Source organism: Emys orbicularis, chromosome 1, assembly GCF_028017835.1.
Source record: "Emys orbicularis isolate rEmyOrb1 chromosome 1, rEmyOrb1.hap1, whole genome shotgun sequence".
Taxonomy (NCBI): Eukaryota; Metazoa; Chordata; order Testudines; family Emydidae; genus Emys; species Emys orbicularis.
The window spans coordinates 271,860,473-271,877,351 of NC_088683.1; the positions used below are offsets into that span (position 1 = coordinate 271,860,473).

General features: G+C 41.8%; 1 protein-coding gene across 1 annotated transcript in view; it reads left to right on the forward strand.

Moving 5' to 3' along the window:
* The window catches only part of ABCC4 (ATP binding cassette subfamily C member 4 (PEL blood group)), a 224,653-nt gene extending 211,401 nt beyond the window's left edge, over positions 1 to 13,252 (forward strand). Inside the window, exons 30-31 of the mRNA XM_065414371.1 lie at positions 1,133 to 1,267; positions 13,145 to 13,252. Of these exons, the coding sequence (XP_065270443.1) occupies positions 1,133 to 1,267; positions 13,145 to 13,252 (243 nt within the window). The remainder of the gene's footprint in view (positions 1 to 1,132; positions 1,268 to 13,144) is intronic.
* Positions 13,253 to 16,879: the final 3,627 nt, after the last annotated feature.

Genomic DNA, 16,879 nt, shown 5'->3' on the forward strand with positions numbered 1-16,879 from the left:
AGCCCAGTAGAGTATATGAGTCGTTAAGTGTTCCCTCCAATATGCATTACTTTGTATTTGTCAGAATTGATTTTCATCTGCCGTTGTGGTGCTCATTCATTTAGTTTGGTTAGGGTCCTCTGAAGTTGTTGACAGTCTTCTCTGATCTAGACTTACCTGAATAATTTTGTATCATCTGCAAGTTTTGCCACCTCACTACTCACCTCTTTTCCAGACGACAAATAAATATATTGAACATCAGTCTTTGTATGGAATTTCGTGGTATCCTGCTTTTGCCATGGTAAAAATTGACCATTTATTTCTAATCCTTGTTTTCTGTCTCTTAGTGCGTTCCTTCCTGAGCAATGAACATTCTTTGTCTCTAGTACCGTGCATACTTAGTTCCTTCAATAGCCTTTTGAAAGTCCAAATAAATTGTCAACCGGTTCTCCTTTATCTACTGTGTTATTGATGCATTTTAAGAATTCTAATAAATTTGTGAGGCATAATTTTCCTTTGCAAAAGCCACGGTGGCTAGATCCTTAATTTATCATGATTTACTAAGTACTTTATAATTCTATTTTTAATTATCATTTTGATCAAATTACCAAGGAAAGTAGTAAGACTTCATAGTCTGTAATTCCCCAGATCACCCCTTCAGTATCTTTTAAATATATATAGATGTACAATATTTGCTACCTTCTAGTTCTTTAGCAGAGTGGCTGATTGTAATGAGAGACTGCACATTTTTCCTAGCAGCTCACCAACTTTACTCTTAATTTTTTTCAAAATTCTTGAGCATGTACTGTTGGCCTAACAACTTGTTGCTTTTTAATTTATGAATTTGTTCTAGCACTTCTTCTTTTGACACCTCTGTCTCTGATAGTACCTCATCTTTATTATGAGTAAAGAATAGATTCAGGGTAAGTATCTTCCCAACATACTCCCTGGTCTAGAAACAGAAAATATACCATGCTCCCACTAAAAGGATATTAGAATATCCAACCTTCAATCCATATAATGCATTTTAACATTAAATCAAAGAATACAGTCTAAAAAACCCACCTACCATCCCTACTATTGTAGTGAATTACCTATAATATGTTGTTTCAGAAATTCATGTGTTAATAGGTGTGTTGCTGCTGATTAACAGGTTTTAGATGCAGGAAGACTAAAAGAATATAATGAGCCATACATTTTGCTACAAGAAAAAGAGAGCCTGTTCTACAAGATGGTGCAACAAGTGGGCAAGGCTGAAGCTGCTGCTCTGATTGAAACAGCAAAACAGGTAGTTTTAAAAGAAGTTGTAATTAAGTTTGTCTCTATAGTCTTATTTTTCACAAGTTAGCACATTCCATATTAGAGCAGGCCCCATCCCCTCCTGTAGTTAAGGATCTATCAGCTTTTCAATTCTAAACCCTTATATTCTATGCTTTATTACTGGGATATAAAATAATATACATCCAGAGCTCAAAATGATATATATTCTGAGTTGAAAGATTATGCTTGGGATTGTTTGCATCTGTATGTGTTTGTGCATATATTCATGTATAAATAATATAGTGTGTGTCAGAGTATGTTATAGACATACATCACTCACAAAAAAATGACCCTGAAAGAACGTTAAGGTTGTGAGGTCAAGCACTCAGAAGTTAGACAATGACAAAATTAAGGTTGCCCGTGCGACCTAAATTTGGCCCCCTTGTGACACAGCTGTTAGTTATATGATCACTTATTATCTTTTCCTTGCTCAGTGCACAAGATGAATGGTGCTCATTGAATGAGTGGCTGTTCAATATTTTGCTTTCTCTTCATTGTTCATTGTATGGTTCCAGGCCTTATTTATTGCATAGTATTCAAACCAGCTCTGAATAAAGAATTATTAATTTCCTTGTGAGCTTTTCTATGACGCTTAACATTATAGCGTCTGAGTGCTTCACAAACATTAACTGATTTATTTCCACAACACCCCTCTGAGATGAGGGGGTAGTATTATTCCTACTTTACAGATGGGGAGCGGAGACACAGAGACATAAAGATCAAGTGTGTATTAATTTGGGGTGCCCAATTTGATAAGCCTGCAGCCTGATTTTTTTAAAGAATTTTGCATTTTATAGCACTTTTTGTTTTGAATACAGCTCCCACCGATTTCTGTTGCAGCTGTGAATGCGTAGCATGTCTACAAATCAAACTCCAGTTCTCTCAAATTGGGCACCTAGGAAATGAGAACACACAGTTAATGACCACCTCTGACAAGTTTGGTTTAAGTGACTTGCTCAGCATCACATAGGACAGGTGTGGGCAAACTTTTTGACCCGAGGGCCACAGCTGGGTATGGAAATTGTATGGCGGGCCATGAATACTCATGAAATTGGGGGTTGGGGTGTGGGAGGCGGTGAGGGCTCTGGCTGGGGGTGTGGGCTCTGGGCTGGGGCCAGAAATGAGAAGTTCAGGGTGCGGGAGGAGGCTCTGGGCTGGGGCAGGAGGTTGGAGTGCAGGGGGAGGAGGGTGCGGCTCCAGCTGGGGGTACGGGCTCTGGGTGGGGTTGGGGATGAGGGGTTGGGGGTGCAGGAGGTGCTCCGGCCTGGGACTGAGGGGTTTGGAGGGTGAGGGGGATCAGGGCTGGGACAGGGTGTTGGGGCACGGGAGGGGGTCAGGGGTGCAGGCTCCGGGTGGCACTTACCTCAAGCAGCTCCTGGAAGCAGCGGTGTGTCCCTCCTCTGGCTTCTACACGGAGGTGTGGCCAGGCAGCTCTGCGCACTGCCCTGTCCGCCTGTGCCGCCCCTGCAGCTCCCATTGGCCGTGGTTCCCAGCCAATAGGAGCTGCAGAGGCAGCGCTTGGGGCGAGAGCAGTGTGCGGAGCTCCCTGGCTGCCCCTACATGAAGGAGCCAGAGAGGGGACATGCCGCTGCTTCCAGGAGCCGCGCGGAGCCACAACGCTCATGGAGCAGGGCAAGCCCATGACCCCGCTCCCCAGCCAGAGTGCCGGAGCTGGGAAAGCCCTGGACCCTGCTCCCCAGCGGGAGCTTGAGGGCCAGATTAAAATGTCTGAAGGGCCGGATGTGGCCCCTGGGCTGTAGTTTGCTCACGCCAGACATAGGATCTCTGTGGCAGAGGCAGGGATAGAATCCCATTTTCCAGGTTGTTAGTCAACTGTCTTAACCATGAGACTCTCCTCTTTTTCTGCAATACCTGCCTCATTCACTATACACCTTCCAACTTCTGCAACAAACAGGGCAGGAGTCCTACAGACAACAGCCTCCTTCAGTACACAACCCTGCTTTATTCTCAGAACAGGCCCATCTTGTGCACTGAATGATGCAGGGGTCCTATGAACAAACAGTATTAAAGAGCGTACTATAATGCATATGACGAAGGGGGAGAATTAAGATTGCACAGGCAACTTTATTGTGATATTTCCTAATTTCTTACTGTTTGACTTTGCAATCTTAACATTAAGGTAGTTTTTTGTATGTAACTTCCTGGATTTTTAAAAAAGCAACCTGAAAAATCAAATTCCATCACATGGAATTGTATGGTCTCCTACACAGTAGTTTGACTGTTCCAGAATCATAGAAGATTAGGGTTGGAAGAGACCTCAGGAAGTCATCTAGTCCAGTGGTCCCCAAGGCAGTGCCCGCGGGCGCCATGGCGCCTGCTGGGGCATTTGTGTGCACCAGCCTACTGACAAGGGAGCGCTTCCGCTGGACAACCCGCCGCCGAAGAGTGCGGCTGCCAGACAACTAGTCGCCGAAATGCTGCCAAGAAGCGGCAACGCCAAGAAGCATCGGCGGTATTTCGGCGGCGACGCTTCTCGATGACGCCGCTTCTCGGTGGCATTTCGGCGGCTGGTCGTCCGGCGCCCGCCACACTCTTCTGGGAACATGAATATGCTATTGCAACAGAAAGGTTGGGGACCACTGGTCTAGTCCAACCCCCTGCTCAATCTGAATCTTTAGATCCACCACTCAGACCTCTGGTACTTGAGCTAAAGGAGTAGCTGATCTCTGTAGTAGGTTGTCATCTTCTGTGTGGGCCAGCCACTGGAGGTAAATGCAGCACAAATTTTGCCAGCTGGTTATACAGCTATTTGCTGAGTAGAGAGGAATATTGACTCTGGAATCCTGGTTTCTATTCCAGATTCTGAGGGGACTTTAGTGGCTTTAGTGACAGACACTTCTGCCCCGACCCCTCCAGCCTGTCCTTGTCCAGTCCCCCACCCCTTCAGCTCCACATCCCAGTATTCTCTCTTGATCTTTCTCACAGTCTCTTTGCTATGATCTCCAGGTAGCCCATCTGCCCTGGCTTCTGACCTGTGCTAGATGACTTCAGTAGAGCTGAACCTCTTTCCTCCTTTCCACTACCCCCCAAATGTGTGTCAGTAAAGAAAGGAGTTTGCAGTTTGCTTCAGTGACTCAACGCAATGGTTGCTGCATTCTTATCAAGGCAACCTGGCTTGCCAAACTATGCTGCTGGCTTTCCCCATTCCCTGACAGCAAACTGAACTCCAGCTCTGGCTCCCTTGGATCTTGCTGCTTGGCTTCATAGAACAGTATGAGGAGCATGCATTAGAATCCAATTTGTGGGGAAGGCTGGAGAGCACTGGGTAGGCAGCATGGCTGAGATTCAGGAAACAAAATGGCCGGTGCCTGGCTGCAGCAAAGTGGAGAATTGCATAGTAAAAATAGGCAATTATTTGACATCTTGGAAAAATGGAGCGATGGCATTAAAGAGTCCACAGATTTCAATGAACAGGGCACATCATGCCCCTCAAGGTTATTGTTTCTGGCTTTCTGTAGATGCAGGAAGAGACCACTGCATAAGTTCACACTTTCAAGATTTTCGTCACAGCAGTGATGTCTAGAATAATTTTTTTTAATTTTTACAAAAAGAAAGGGGAGATTCAATTGGAAAACAATTTAGCAGCCAGGGGTGTATTCTGCAGCGAATTCTACAGCTCCAGAGTACACAAGGCCCTATTTATAATTATGTGTACTAATTAACAGGTTTATTGAATGGTAAAAGCAAAGCAGATCTTACATTATAACTCTCCTGTGTAGCACCAATTTCAGAACTCTGGAAACAATTCTTTGTTCATGATCCCAGCCAGAATGTATTCCTGAGCGTGCTATGTTTCCCAGGATGTTGCATGGTGAATCATATTTTGATACATTATTAGAGAAAAGGGTTCATCATATTCTGTATGGTCGTTATATAGAAAACCAAAAAAAAAAGTAAATTTGATATATCTGGAATTTATAGAAATTATGTCTAAAGGAACCAATTAAATGTACATAAACAGAATTAAAAGTTCTAAATCAGTGTTTGTCTACAAAGCTAAAACCAGCTTCATGGGAAAATAGGGCTCAATCTTGCAGAGAATGAACAGGCTAGAGCCAAGGCTCTGAAACTGTCATCTGCAGAGAGTTTGACCACATGGTGATGTCTCCTTTTGTTTCCAGTTGCAAAACTGCATTCAAAGACAGATCAAAATATGTAATAGAATTGCCTAATAGTACTTGTCTATGTAATCACCTGCTGTTGACACAGGAGTGTTATGTGATTGTATACAGGAGGGGAAGAGATCCATGAACCAATCTCTCTTAGAATGTGGTTCATGCTGTGAAGCAGTTTGATAACTACTGGGCTAGAGGGTAGATACAAGCTTATAGATTCATAGATTCTAGGACTGGAAGGGACCTCGAGAGGTCATCGAGTCCAGTCCCCTGCCCGCATGGCAGGACTAAATACTGTCTAGACCATCCCTGATAGACATTTATCTAACCTACTCTTAAATATCTCCAGAGATGGAGATTCCACAACCTCCCTAGGCAATTTATTCCAGTGTTTAACCACCCTGACAGTTAGGAACTTTTTCCTAATGTCCAACCTAGACCTCCCTTGCTGCAGTTTAAGCCCATTGCTTCTTGTTCTATCCTTAGAGGCTAAGGTGAACAAGTTTTCTCCCTCCTCCTTATGACACCCTTTTAGATACCTGAAAACTGCTATCATGTCCCCTCTCAGTCTTCTCTTTTCCAAACTAAACAAACCCAATCCTTTCAGCCTTCCTTCATAGGTCATGTTCTCAAGACCTTTAATCATTCTTGTTGCTCTTCTCTGGACCCTCTCCAATTTCTCCACATCTTTCTTGAAATGCAGTGCCCAGAACTGGACACAATACTCCAGCTGAGGCCTAACCAGAGCAGAGTAGAGCGGAAGAATGACTTCTCGTGTCTTGCTCACAACACACCTGTTAATACATCCCAGAATCATGTTTGCTTTTTTTGCAACAGCATCACACTGTTGACTCATATTTAGCTTGTGGTCCACTATAACCCCTAGATCCCTTTCTGCCGTACTCCTTCCTAGACAGTCTCTTCCCATTCTGTATGTGTGAAACTGATTTTTTCTTCCTAAGTGGAGCACTTTGCATTTGTCTTTGTTAAACTTCATCCTGTTTAACTCAGACCATTTCTCCAATTTGTCCAGATCATTTTGAATTATGACCCTGTCCTCCAAAGCAGTTGCAATCCCTCCCAGTTTGGTATCATCCGCAAACTTAATAAGCGTACTTTCTATGCCAATATCTAAGTCGTTAATGAAGATATTGAACAGAGACGGTCCCAAAACAGACCCCTGCGGAACCCCACTTGTTATGCCTTTCCAGCAGGATTGGGAACCATTAATAACAACTCTCTGAGTACGGTTATCCAGCCAGTTATGCACCCACCTTATAGTAGCCCTATCTAAATTGTATTTGCCTAGTTTATCGATAAGAATATCTTGCGAGACCGTATCAAATGCCTTACTAAAGTCTAGGTATACCACATCCACAGCTTCTCCCTTATCCACAAGACTCGTTATCCTATCAAAGAAAGCTATCAGATTGGTTTGACACGATTTGTTCTTTACAAATCCATGCTGGCTGTTCCCTATCACCTTACCACCTTCCAAGTGTTTGCAGATGATTTCCTTAATTACTTGCTCCATTATCTTCCCTGGCACAGAAGTTAAACTAACTAGTCTGTAGTTTCCTGGGTTGTTTTTATTTCCCTTTTTATAGATGGGCACTATATTTGCCCTTTTCCAGTCTTCTGGAATCTCTCCCGTCTCCCATGATTTTCCAAAGATAATAGCTAGAGGCTCAGATACCTCCTCTATTAGCTCCTTGAGTATTCTAGGATGCATTTCATCAGGCCCTGGTGACTTGCAGGCATCTAACTTTTCTAAGTGATTTTTAACTTGTTCTTTTTTTATTTTATCTGCTAAACCTACCCCCTTCCCATTAGCATTCACTATGTCAGGCATTCCTTCAGACTTCTCGGTGAAGACCGAAACAAAGAAGTCATTAAGCATCTCTGCCATTTCCAAGTTTCCTGTTACTGTTTCTCCCTCTTCACTGAGCAGTGGGCCTACCCTGTCTTCGGTCTTCTTCTTGCTTCTAATGTATTGATAAAAAGTCTTCTTGTTTCCCTTTACTCCTGTGGCTAGTTTGAGCTCATTTTGTGCCTTTGCCTTTCTAATCTTGCCCCTGCATTCCTGTGTTGTTTGCCTATATTCATCCTTTGTAATCTGTCCTAGTTTCCATTTTTTATATGACTCCTTTTTATTTTTTAGATCATGCAAGATCTCGTGGTTAAGCCAAGGTGGTCTTTTGCCACATTTTCTATCTTTCCTAACCAGCGGAATTGCTTGCTTTTGGGCCCTTAATAGTGTCCCTTTGAAAAACTGCCAACTCTCCTCAGTTGTTTTTCCCCTCAGTCTTGATTCCCATGGGACCTTACCTATCAGCTCTCTGAGCTTACCAAAATCTGCCTTCCTGAAATCCATTATCTCTATTTTGCTGTTCTCCCTTCTACCCTTCCTTAGAATTGCAAACTCTATGATTTCATGATCACTTTCACCCAAGCTGCCTTCTACTTTCAAATTCTCAACGAGTTCCTCCCTATTTGTTAAAATCAAGTCTAGAACAGCTTCCCCCCAGTAGCTTTTTCAACCTTCTGAAATAAAAAGTTGTCTGCAATGCAGTCCAAGAATTTGTTGGATAGTCTGTGCCCCGCTGTGTTATTTTCCCAACATATATCCAGATAGTTGAAGTCCCCCATCACCACCAAATCTTGGGCTTTGGATGATTTTGTTAGTTGTTTAAAAAAAGCCTCATCCACCTCTTCCACCTGGTTAGGTGGCCTGTAGTAGTCTCCTAGCATGACATCACCCTTGTTTTTTACCCCTTTTAGCCTAACCCAGAGACTCTCAACACTTCCGTCTCCTATGTCCATCTCTACCTCAGTCCAAGTGTGTACATTTTTAATATATAAGGCAACACCTCCTCCCTTTTTCCCCTGTCTGTCCTTCCTGAGAAAGCTGTACCCATCCACACCAACATTCCAATCATGTGTATTATCCCACCAAGTTTCAGTGATGCCAGCAATGTCATAGCTGTATTTATTTATTAGCACTTCCAGTTCTTCCTGCTTATTACCCATACTTCTCGCATTTGTATATAGGCATCTAAGATACTGGTTTGATCTTTCCTCCCAGTTTTGTCCTGACCCTCCTTTCTCTCTGCCAATATAGCCCACACTCCCTCTCGTTTCCGACCCATCTCCCAGGTCTCCATGTTCCCCACTTACCTGTGGGCTTTGCTCACCTGTCCCCGTCGAACCTAGTTTAAAGCCCTCCTCACTAGGTTAGCCAGTCTGTGTCCAAATAGGGTCTTTCCCCTCCTCGAAAGGTGAACGCCATCTCTGCCTAGCAGTCCTTCCTCGAATAGCATCCCGTGGTCTAGGAAGCCAAAGCCCTCCTGGCGACACCATCTTCACAGCCAGGCATTCACCTCCATGATGCATCTGTCTCTGCCCGGGCCCCTACCTTTGACAGGAAGAATCGAAGAGAATACCATCTGCGCTCCAAACTCCTTCACCCGTACTCCCAGAGCCCTGTAGTCACTCTTGATCCGCTCAGTGTCACACCGCGCAGTATCATTTGTGCCCACATGGATGAGTAGCATGGGGTAGTAGTCAGAGGGCTGGATAATCCTCGACAATGCCTCCGTAACATTTCGGATACGGGCTCCCGGCAGGCAGCATACCTCCCAAGATGAAATGTCAGGGCGACAGATGGGCGCCTCCGTCCCCCTCAGCAGAGAGTCTCCGACCACCACTACCCTACGTTTCCTATTCGCAGTGGTGGCAGCAGACCTCCCAGCCTTAGGGGTACGAGGCTTCTCCTCCTTTACTGTAGGGGGTGATTCCTTCTTTCCTGTATCAAGAAGAGCATAACGGTTACCTATTACCACGGCGGGAGGGTTCGGAGCAGGGGTGGAGCACTGCCTGCTGCCAGAAGTAACCAGCTGCCAGTGTCCACCCTGAGCCATCTCCTCCTCCACCAGTGGTGTATCAGCAGTCCTGTGTACTGGGACAGCTACCTCAGCTGTCTCCACATGGACACTGTCCAGGAATTGCTCATGGGTTCGGATGCTCCTCAACCTAGCCACCTCCTCCTGTAGCTCTCCCACCTGCTGCCTGAGAGATTCCACCAGCAGGCACCTTTCACATTGGATGGTCCCCCCAGCCTGGATATCAGTAAGTGGAAATTGCAAGTTACAGTCTCTGCAAAACCACACCAGGATCTGGGTAGAAGCATCCATGCTCAGGCGCTCTGTCTGGCTACAGGCGCAGGTGGAGGAGACAGAAGCAGTGCTGGCACAGGTGTTGCGGGTCTTCCTAACCATCGTAAGCCTCCCTCTGTCAAACTCCCGTCTGCAGCCCCCTGTCCACTGAAAGGGTTGTTTAAGCAAGAAGTTTTGAATGTAGTTGGTTTATAGGTTTTAAGGGGAATAAAGGGAAAACCGGCAAGGGACCCTCGCCCCCTTCCCGCTCCCCTTCTAAACTCCCTTGCGAAACTCCCTGTTAGCAGCCCCTGTTCGCAAAAGCTCCCTGGTCACTTGTGCGCTGCTTTATAAAGCCCTGGCCTGTATGAATGCCCCGCCCACTGATTAAGGCTCAGCCACTTACCAGAGGCTTCTAGCTTTCAAACCTTCCTTTGAAGCTCACAGCTTCCAACTGCCAGCCACAGCACACGGTCCTTCAAACAACCAAACAAACAAACAAACAGACTGACAAACACAAGCTCAGCACACAGCAAGTAACCCCCAAACACAAACAATCACACACTACAGACAGTCACTAAGTATCTGCTAAGGGAGCAGAGCATGGTACTTGTTAGCTCCGCATCCAAAATATGGGAGTAAAGAGAATCTCAGCAACTGCTCAAAACTACAGATTATGGCACAGTTGTGAAAGTAGCAGGAACCTTAACTTGGGGATTCCTTTATTAGTGTCCCCTGTGCTTCTTGCACACTAACACAGGATGTGTTAGAAGAGCTGATCCTAATGGCTCCTCTTTCTGTTGTGATATGTTTGTTGTTGTGTTCTCATAAGTTCCTACTGTGGTTCCTAAGGCTTTCTTATACCCCAAACCAGCTGCACCTTAAATAATGGTAAGAATTGGATTGTAATCTTTTTCAAATCATATACTTATTTGACAATGGTTTGCCTTACCAAAGTGGCTTTGTTGCTGATAGGCATTTCTGAGTTTTGCATTGACCTTGCTTGAATCCTGCAGCAGAGCATACACTGGCAACAAGTTGCTGCAGGTTACAGTAAGTTTTATGGAGCAGTAGGGCAGCTGTGCATCTAATTTAAATGCATGGAATGCACACTTTAGCATCAGGGCCAAGATTTTCATAAGTCACCAGTGATGGAGTGTCTTTAATTTTGACTGTCCATCTTGAGACAATTTAAAGGGGCCTAATTTTCCGAAAGTGCCCCCCTTAGGTGTTTCAGGTTAGATATCCAAGGATGCAGGCACTCAAGTTTAGTAGTTGCTTTTGAAAATCTTGGGTCAGCTTCTAACACCCCCCTCCTCCAATTCTGCCCATTTCAGCCACTTAGCATTCCTTATTATTTTTCTGCAAATGTAAAAGGCAGCAACCCTGGCTTAGTATGATGCAGCTTAAAGTCCACCCTGCTGAGCATGCTCAGTCTGAATGCTGTGCGACACTGCTCAGCCACCTCCACGCCTCTCTGCAAGATTGAGCCCTAAGTGAAAATTGTTGTTATCTATGTTCAATTTAAAAGGAGCTGTTAGGAGATCATCATAAGAAAAAGAGAAATAATTGTCAGACGGAATAACGTGTTCATTGAGTTTAGTTTAGTTTACCCCACTGCTGCACACTCAACAATGATTTGTTCAGATAAATAAAATTTACCATTTGGACTCCAATCCTGATGTCAAGGGACGCTTTGCTGCTGACTTCAGTGGCACCAGGAGTGGGCAATTACTGTATTAACAGCCTTTGGATATATTGATAAAAGTAAGATTTTTGCTTACAAATATATATTTAAATATCAGCTATTGTGCATGCACAGTCATTACTTTTTAGAAGTTTGAATGCCATTATGGTCCTGTTAACGTTAGTGGAAGACCTGCCTTATGTGAGGCCCTATGCACCTTCCACACTTGAACTGTGGGCATTCCGCATCTTGCAATATCAGGCCCAGGGGAAGGATTCCCATACACTTACAGTGAGATGGTTGAAAAGCTACTGTCACTTCATTGTATCCCCCGGTAATGTGCTGAGGTTTTCTATTACCTTTCCTTAAGAAAATTCACTGTCAAAAGCTACAGTAAAAGTATGTTAAAATTATGTCTTAAATCAGCAAAAAGATGGAAATGCACTACTAAGGCTCTAACCTCCAATATGTAGATGCAGCCAGGCACTAGAGTAATTTTCCTCTAGTGCACCCCATTATGGCTGGTTACTGGAGAATGCTTGACTTCCAGTCCTTTTGTTGATTCAAATCATAACCTTAATATTCTTTGAAAATTGTACAAATACACTGCATTAGTGTGTGTGTCCACAAAGGGAGACATTCATACATATAGGAGGGTTCGTATAATATAGCTATTTCTTTTTTATATCATATATCCTATACATTTATTCATATATGAAAAGAACATAATTATCAGGCAAAGCTAACTTTGTTGACAGTGCCCCCAAAATATAAATAGGAGAAATGTTTCACAAGCCATATTCAGGACAGTTTGAATATGAGACCTAACTTGTGACACATGTCAGCCTGAGAAAGATAGCGTATTTTCTGTTTTTTAAAGACTCAAACAAAACTTTTCACATTCTTCTTTGAAAAAATTACATTTGAAGTCCTTTTTCACCCAAACACATTTTCAGATAAGAGCACACAAGTCTTGACATTATTTCATTTTGTTATGCGCATCTGTCAAGGAACAGAGATATGATACAGCTACTAAAAACTGATGATTGTGGAACAGTGAAACTTGACAGCATTTCATTTCCTTTATGTTCTGATTATACATTTATCAAGAAACCTGTATCTCTTCTAGTTCAGCTAGAAATTGGTAGAATTCAAGAACTCAAAGGCTTGGCAAAGAACTGTCCTATTATTTGGTATCATCTTACATTTTAGAGAAGTTGCTTGGTTGAGTCATTGTTAAGGCTTTTGCTTCTCCTTTCATTATTGTGGTACACTATCCAGAGATCACATTTCTATAGGTCCTATAACTGCTCTGCAGCACAAATTAAACGCTGGGATATTTCATACATATACTGTGAAGTTTCAATGGTTGTCAATCATAGTTTGTAAAATATAAGGATTACAACCTGATATTAACATCCAAATCCATTGTGTTCATTTTATGTGTGAAAATGAGAAACCCTTGTGCAGACTCTAGATTTCCCAGCCTCTTTGTCACCCTGTTTTTAATTTATCTCCATGTTTTGAGCCAGTAAAATAATTTTACTTATCTGTTTAATGCAAAGTGATAAAATATATCTATTGATCTGAATTATCAGAACTTGAGTGGATCTACAGGTCATGTGAGGATTCAGTTACACTTTATGCTGATCAGAGAGCAAGATCAGAGAGTAATTTTACTAATTCCTCAGTGAGTAAGGAGCTATTTCTTGAATTTTCTTAAACTAAAGTTCCTGTTCAGTTTCCTTAAGGAAATTAATTTCTGTGCTTACATTGCATTAATCTGGAGAACTATGTCTTTTGAAACTAAAAAATGTTTAACAACGATGGGTAAAATTAATCAGTGTATGGATGTTTTCTTTTTCTAGGTCTACTTCAGTAAAAATTACCCAGAAGTTATTCAGAATGGTCAAGTTGTCACAGATTCTTCAATAGATGCTGCCTCAGGATTAATCTTTTGTGAAACTGCACTGTGATCCAGCGTAGACATGATTGCTTTCTATAGAATGCAAACCGGAAACCATTTAAACTGGATGACTGACAGTGTTTAGAGTGGAGCTTTTTGCACTAGACAACAATCATATTTAATATTAAGAAAAATATTTCATCTAGCTCTTTCTTTAATTTTAGTGCAATACATTTATCATTTCCATCTAAATAAATTTCCATTGCTAAAGGAATTAGGCAGACCTGTTTTTTTTTTTTTTTTTGAAAGTTACATTGTAGAGACTTTCATATTTAAATCACAGATGCAGGGCATCTAACAATTCTGGGGTGCAGTTTTAGAGGTTATTAGAAAACCTGGAGTTTCTCTATTTTCCCATTTGGAAAGCATGTAAAATCAATTTGTTTAGTGTCACTTTAAAATTTGTCTTACAGCAGTTTTGATAATATAACACACCATTTTCTAATGCAGTACTTATTATATACTCCATCTTTTTAAAGCAGTTTTACAAACTGGCAGAAACAAGAACTGAACCAACCAAAAATACATTTTTATAGAGATAAGTTCACATATTGTTATAAATATAAATTTTTAAATTAAAATGTAATACAGGTATGGTGTGTGGAAATTAACGTAAACATTTCAGTTTTCCTTTGCTGAGATCCAAATGCTGAAAATCAATATTAATCTACTGTATTTTAGAAGAAAATGGTCACATTTTGCTTATATTTTGCACTGCACCAATATTTAAATAATTTAATATACATTCCTCTTTTTATCCAGGTAATCAAAGAAAAAAGTATTAAAATAACTAGAGGAAATACTTATTGAAAGACTTGTCATCAGTAAACACTATGTAGTGGAAAGTTATCTTCTGCAAAACACATTGTGAAAATGTATACATTATTTGCATTTATTGTGCCTTAATACAATTCAAGCCAAATCTCCACCTGCAGGGTACACAGCAAATTCATTAAATATACTTTTTTATTTTACTGTTTTAAATTAATGCATTTAAAAAATTTGCATCAAGAATTCTGTTTAAATGAAGCTTTGTGAAGTTGCCATTTCAGCTCTCCTGGATAGAAAAGTATCACTTGTAATTTTGACAGGTTTCAGAGTGGTAGCCGTGTTCATCTGTATCAGCAAAAACAACGAGGAGTCCTTGTGGCACCTTAGAGACTAACAAATTTATTTGGGCATAAGCTTTTGTGGGCCAAAACCCACTTCATCAGATGCATGGAGTGAAAAATACAGTAAGCAGTATAAATATTACAGCACATGAAAAGATGGGAGTTGCCTTACCAAGTGGGAGGTCAGTGCTGGAAATTGGATGCCATCAAGTTAGGCCTGAATAAAGACTGGGAGTGGATGGGTCACTACAAAAAGTAATTTTCCTTCTGCTGATACTCACACCTGCTTGTCAACTGTTGGAAATAGGTGACATCCACCTTGATTGCATTGGCCTCGTTAGCACTACATAAGTAATTTTCCTTCCCTTGATATTCACCCCTTCTTGTCAACTGTTGAGAATAGGCCGCTTCCACCTTAATTGAATTGGCCTCGTTAGCACTGACCCCCCAAATTTTTTAGTCGCTAAGGTGCCACAAGGACTCCTCGTTGTTTTTGTAATTTTGAGTGCCCCTACTGATATTGAGAAGAATTTAAGGAAAGAGATCTGTATTCTGTGTTCATAAGTTAGGTCCTGATCCAGTAAAGGACTTAGCATGTAGCACTGTCGTGGATGTGTCCTGCCAGCCACACCCATTTATGCCAAGGTTCAAAATAGAGACCATCTGCTACAGATCTCTGCTCTGTGACATTCAAAGGGTTGCGGCATCCCTGGATGTGGGTTCTTTGTGGTATGGGCCACCTGCACAGCAGAAATGATCCATTTCCGCTGCAGTTTGTTCGCATTTGCCCATCTACACAGGTGTGGCATCTGGCTCCTAGTAACACTCTTTTATTGTTATCATGAAGTTCCAAAGTGAAATACTTTTCTGCTTGAGCAGATTCTGACACCCTTCCTCCACAATTACTCCCGTTAAATTCAATAGGGCAACATTTGATAGGGCGCTATTTAACATAAGGGTCTCACATTCGGGCCCTTTTATTGGGCTGAGTCTAATCTCACCTAACCCTGTTTTACAGTGGTGCAATTCTATGGCCTTGCATGGATTTATGTCTTGGGTTTACAACAAGATAAGAGGAGAGTCATGCGTACTGTGTGTGATATGCTGGAGTTTTTAAACATACTACAAAAGTGCAGGCATCTGGCCATATTGTACTGTGAATCTATGCCCATCATTTCCATCAATATTCAGGAGAATCATGTGCATGGATCAAGGGTATAATGTGGCTCTAGGCCATTCCAGCCAAAAATACTTCTATGGTATATTTGAGAGAAGAATCCAAAGTTTTTAGGTTCTGCCGGCTCACTGGCATGAAAGCTAGACAGATCTTGCTATATCAGACCCTCAACTAGTATACTTTACTTAGAATTAATTTGATACTGTAGCTTTTTGAATGCACGCAAAAATGTTAGGCATCTATGAGAATGCTGATTATGCTGTATAACGTGTTTTGACAGGACAATACTGGCTATATGTCTCAAATGTCAATGTCATAGAAATCAAACTGAAAACCTGTGTAAGTTGTTGAACAGGACAACTGGTACTGGTATGTTCATGTTCTAGTAACTTCTCTCAATGCCATTAAATCCACATTGTACTCTTTTAAAAAATAGTTCAGCTAAATAATGCAGGTTAGATTTAATCAATAAATCATTGTTCAGTTTTTTTCTTAACATCTGTTGCTGTTTTGTTTTAACAATTATGTAGGGTAACATTGGCTGGTCCATTTATTTTCAGATGAGTAAAAATGTATCAGTGCACCTTATTGTTAACAATCAAATTGACGGCTTAGCGTTTAAGTAAAGTGTGGGAGGGAATTGGCCTTCCATTTGTTGGGTCTCTTGACCGTTAAATGTACATAGTGTTGTTCCAGATAAGCCTTTTACATATCCATTTTAGGTAGAATTCAACTGAACAGTTCTCACATCCACATTTGAAAATATTCTTAATTTACTTACAAGCAGCAAAGCTGGGTCATTATGATCTACATTCCTTAATAGGAATCTCTTGGAAATAAATTCCATCTTCTGAGTTATTAAAGCCTTTTAAAACAATTTCTTCACCATCAGCTGCCTTAAAATTCTCTAGAATCTTCATTCTAATATAGACTATTTCAAATACAACAACTCTGAAAGTCACCAGTGCATAGGTTTATTTGTTGGGAAAGAGACTAAGAGCAACCCCTGGTTCCGATCTAAATAATTGTAATTTCGACAAATGACAGTCATGGCGTATCTGATATCATCTGTTTGTACAAAATAGACAAATTGTGGAAGAATAAACACCATCAGGAGGAAGACTGCACAGAATTCTTTTAAATAATGTTTGTCCCTGGGTCCGGTGGACCTTGTGGCAATGTTCTGTTGAATTCCCTGCACCAAGGTCTCACTCTTAGGGTAGATCTACGCTAAAGTGCAGCAATACCAGCATGCCCAGTCCTTGAAAGAGGCCATCACTTTCTTTGATCAAGATCAGTTTTTCTGGTTGTCTGAGTGATTGTTGACTGGTTCCAGTAAACTTTCCAG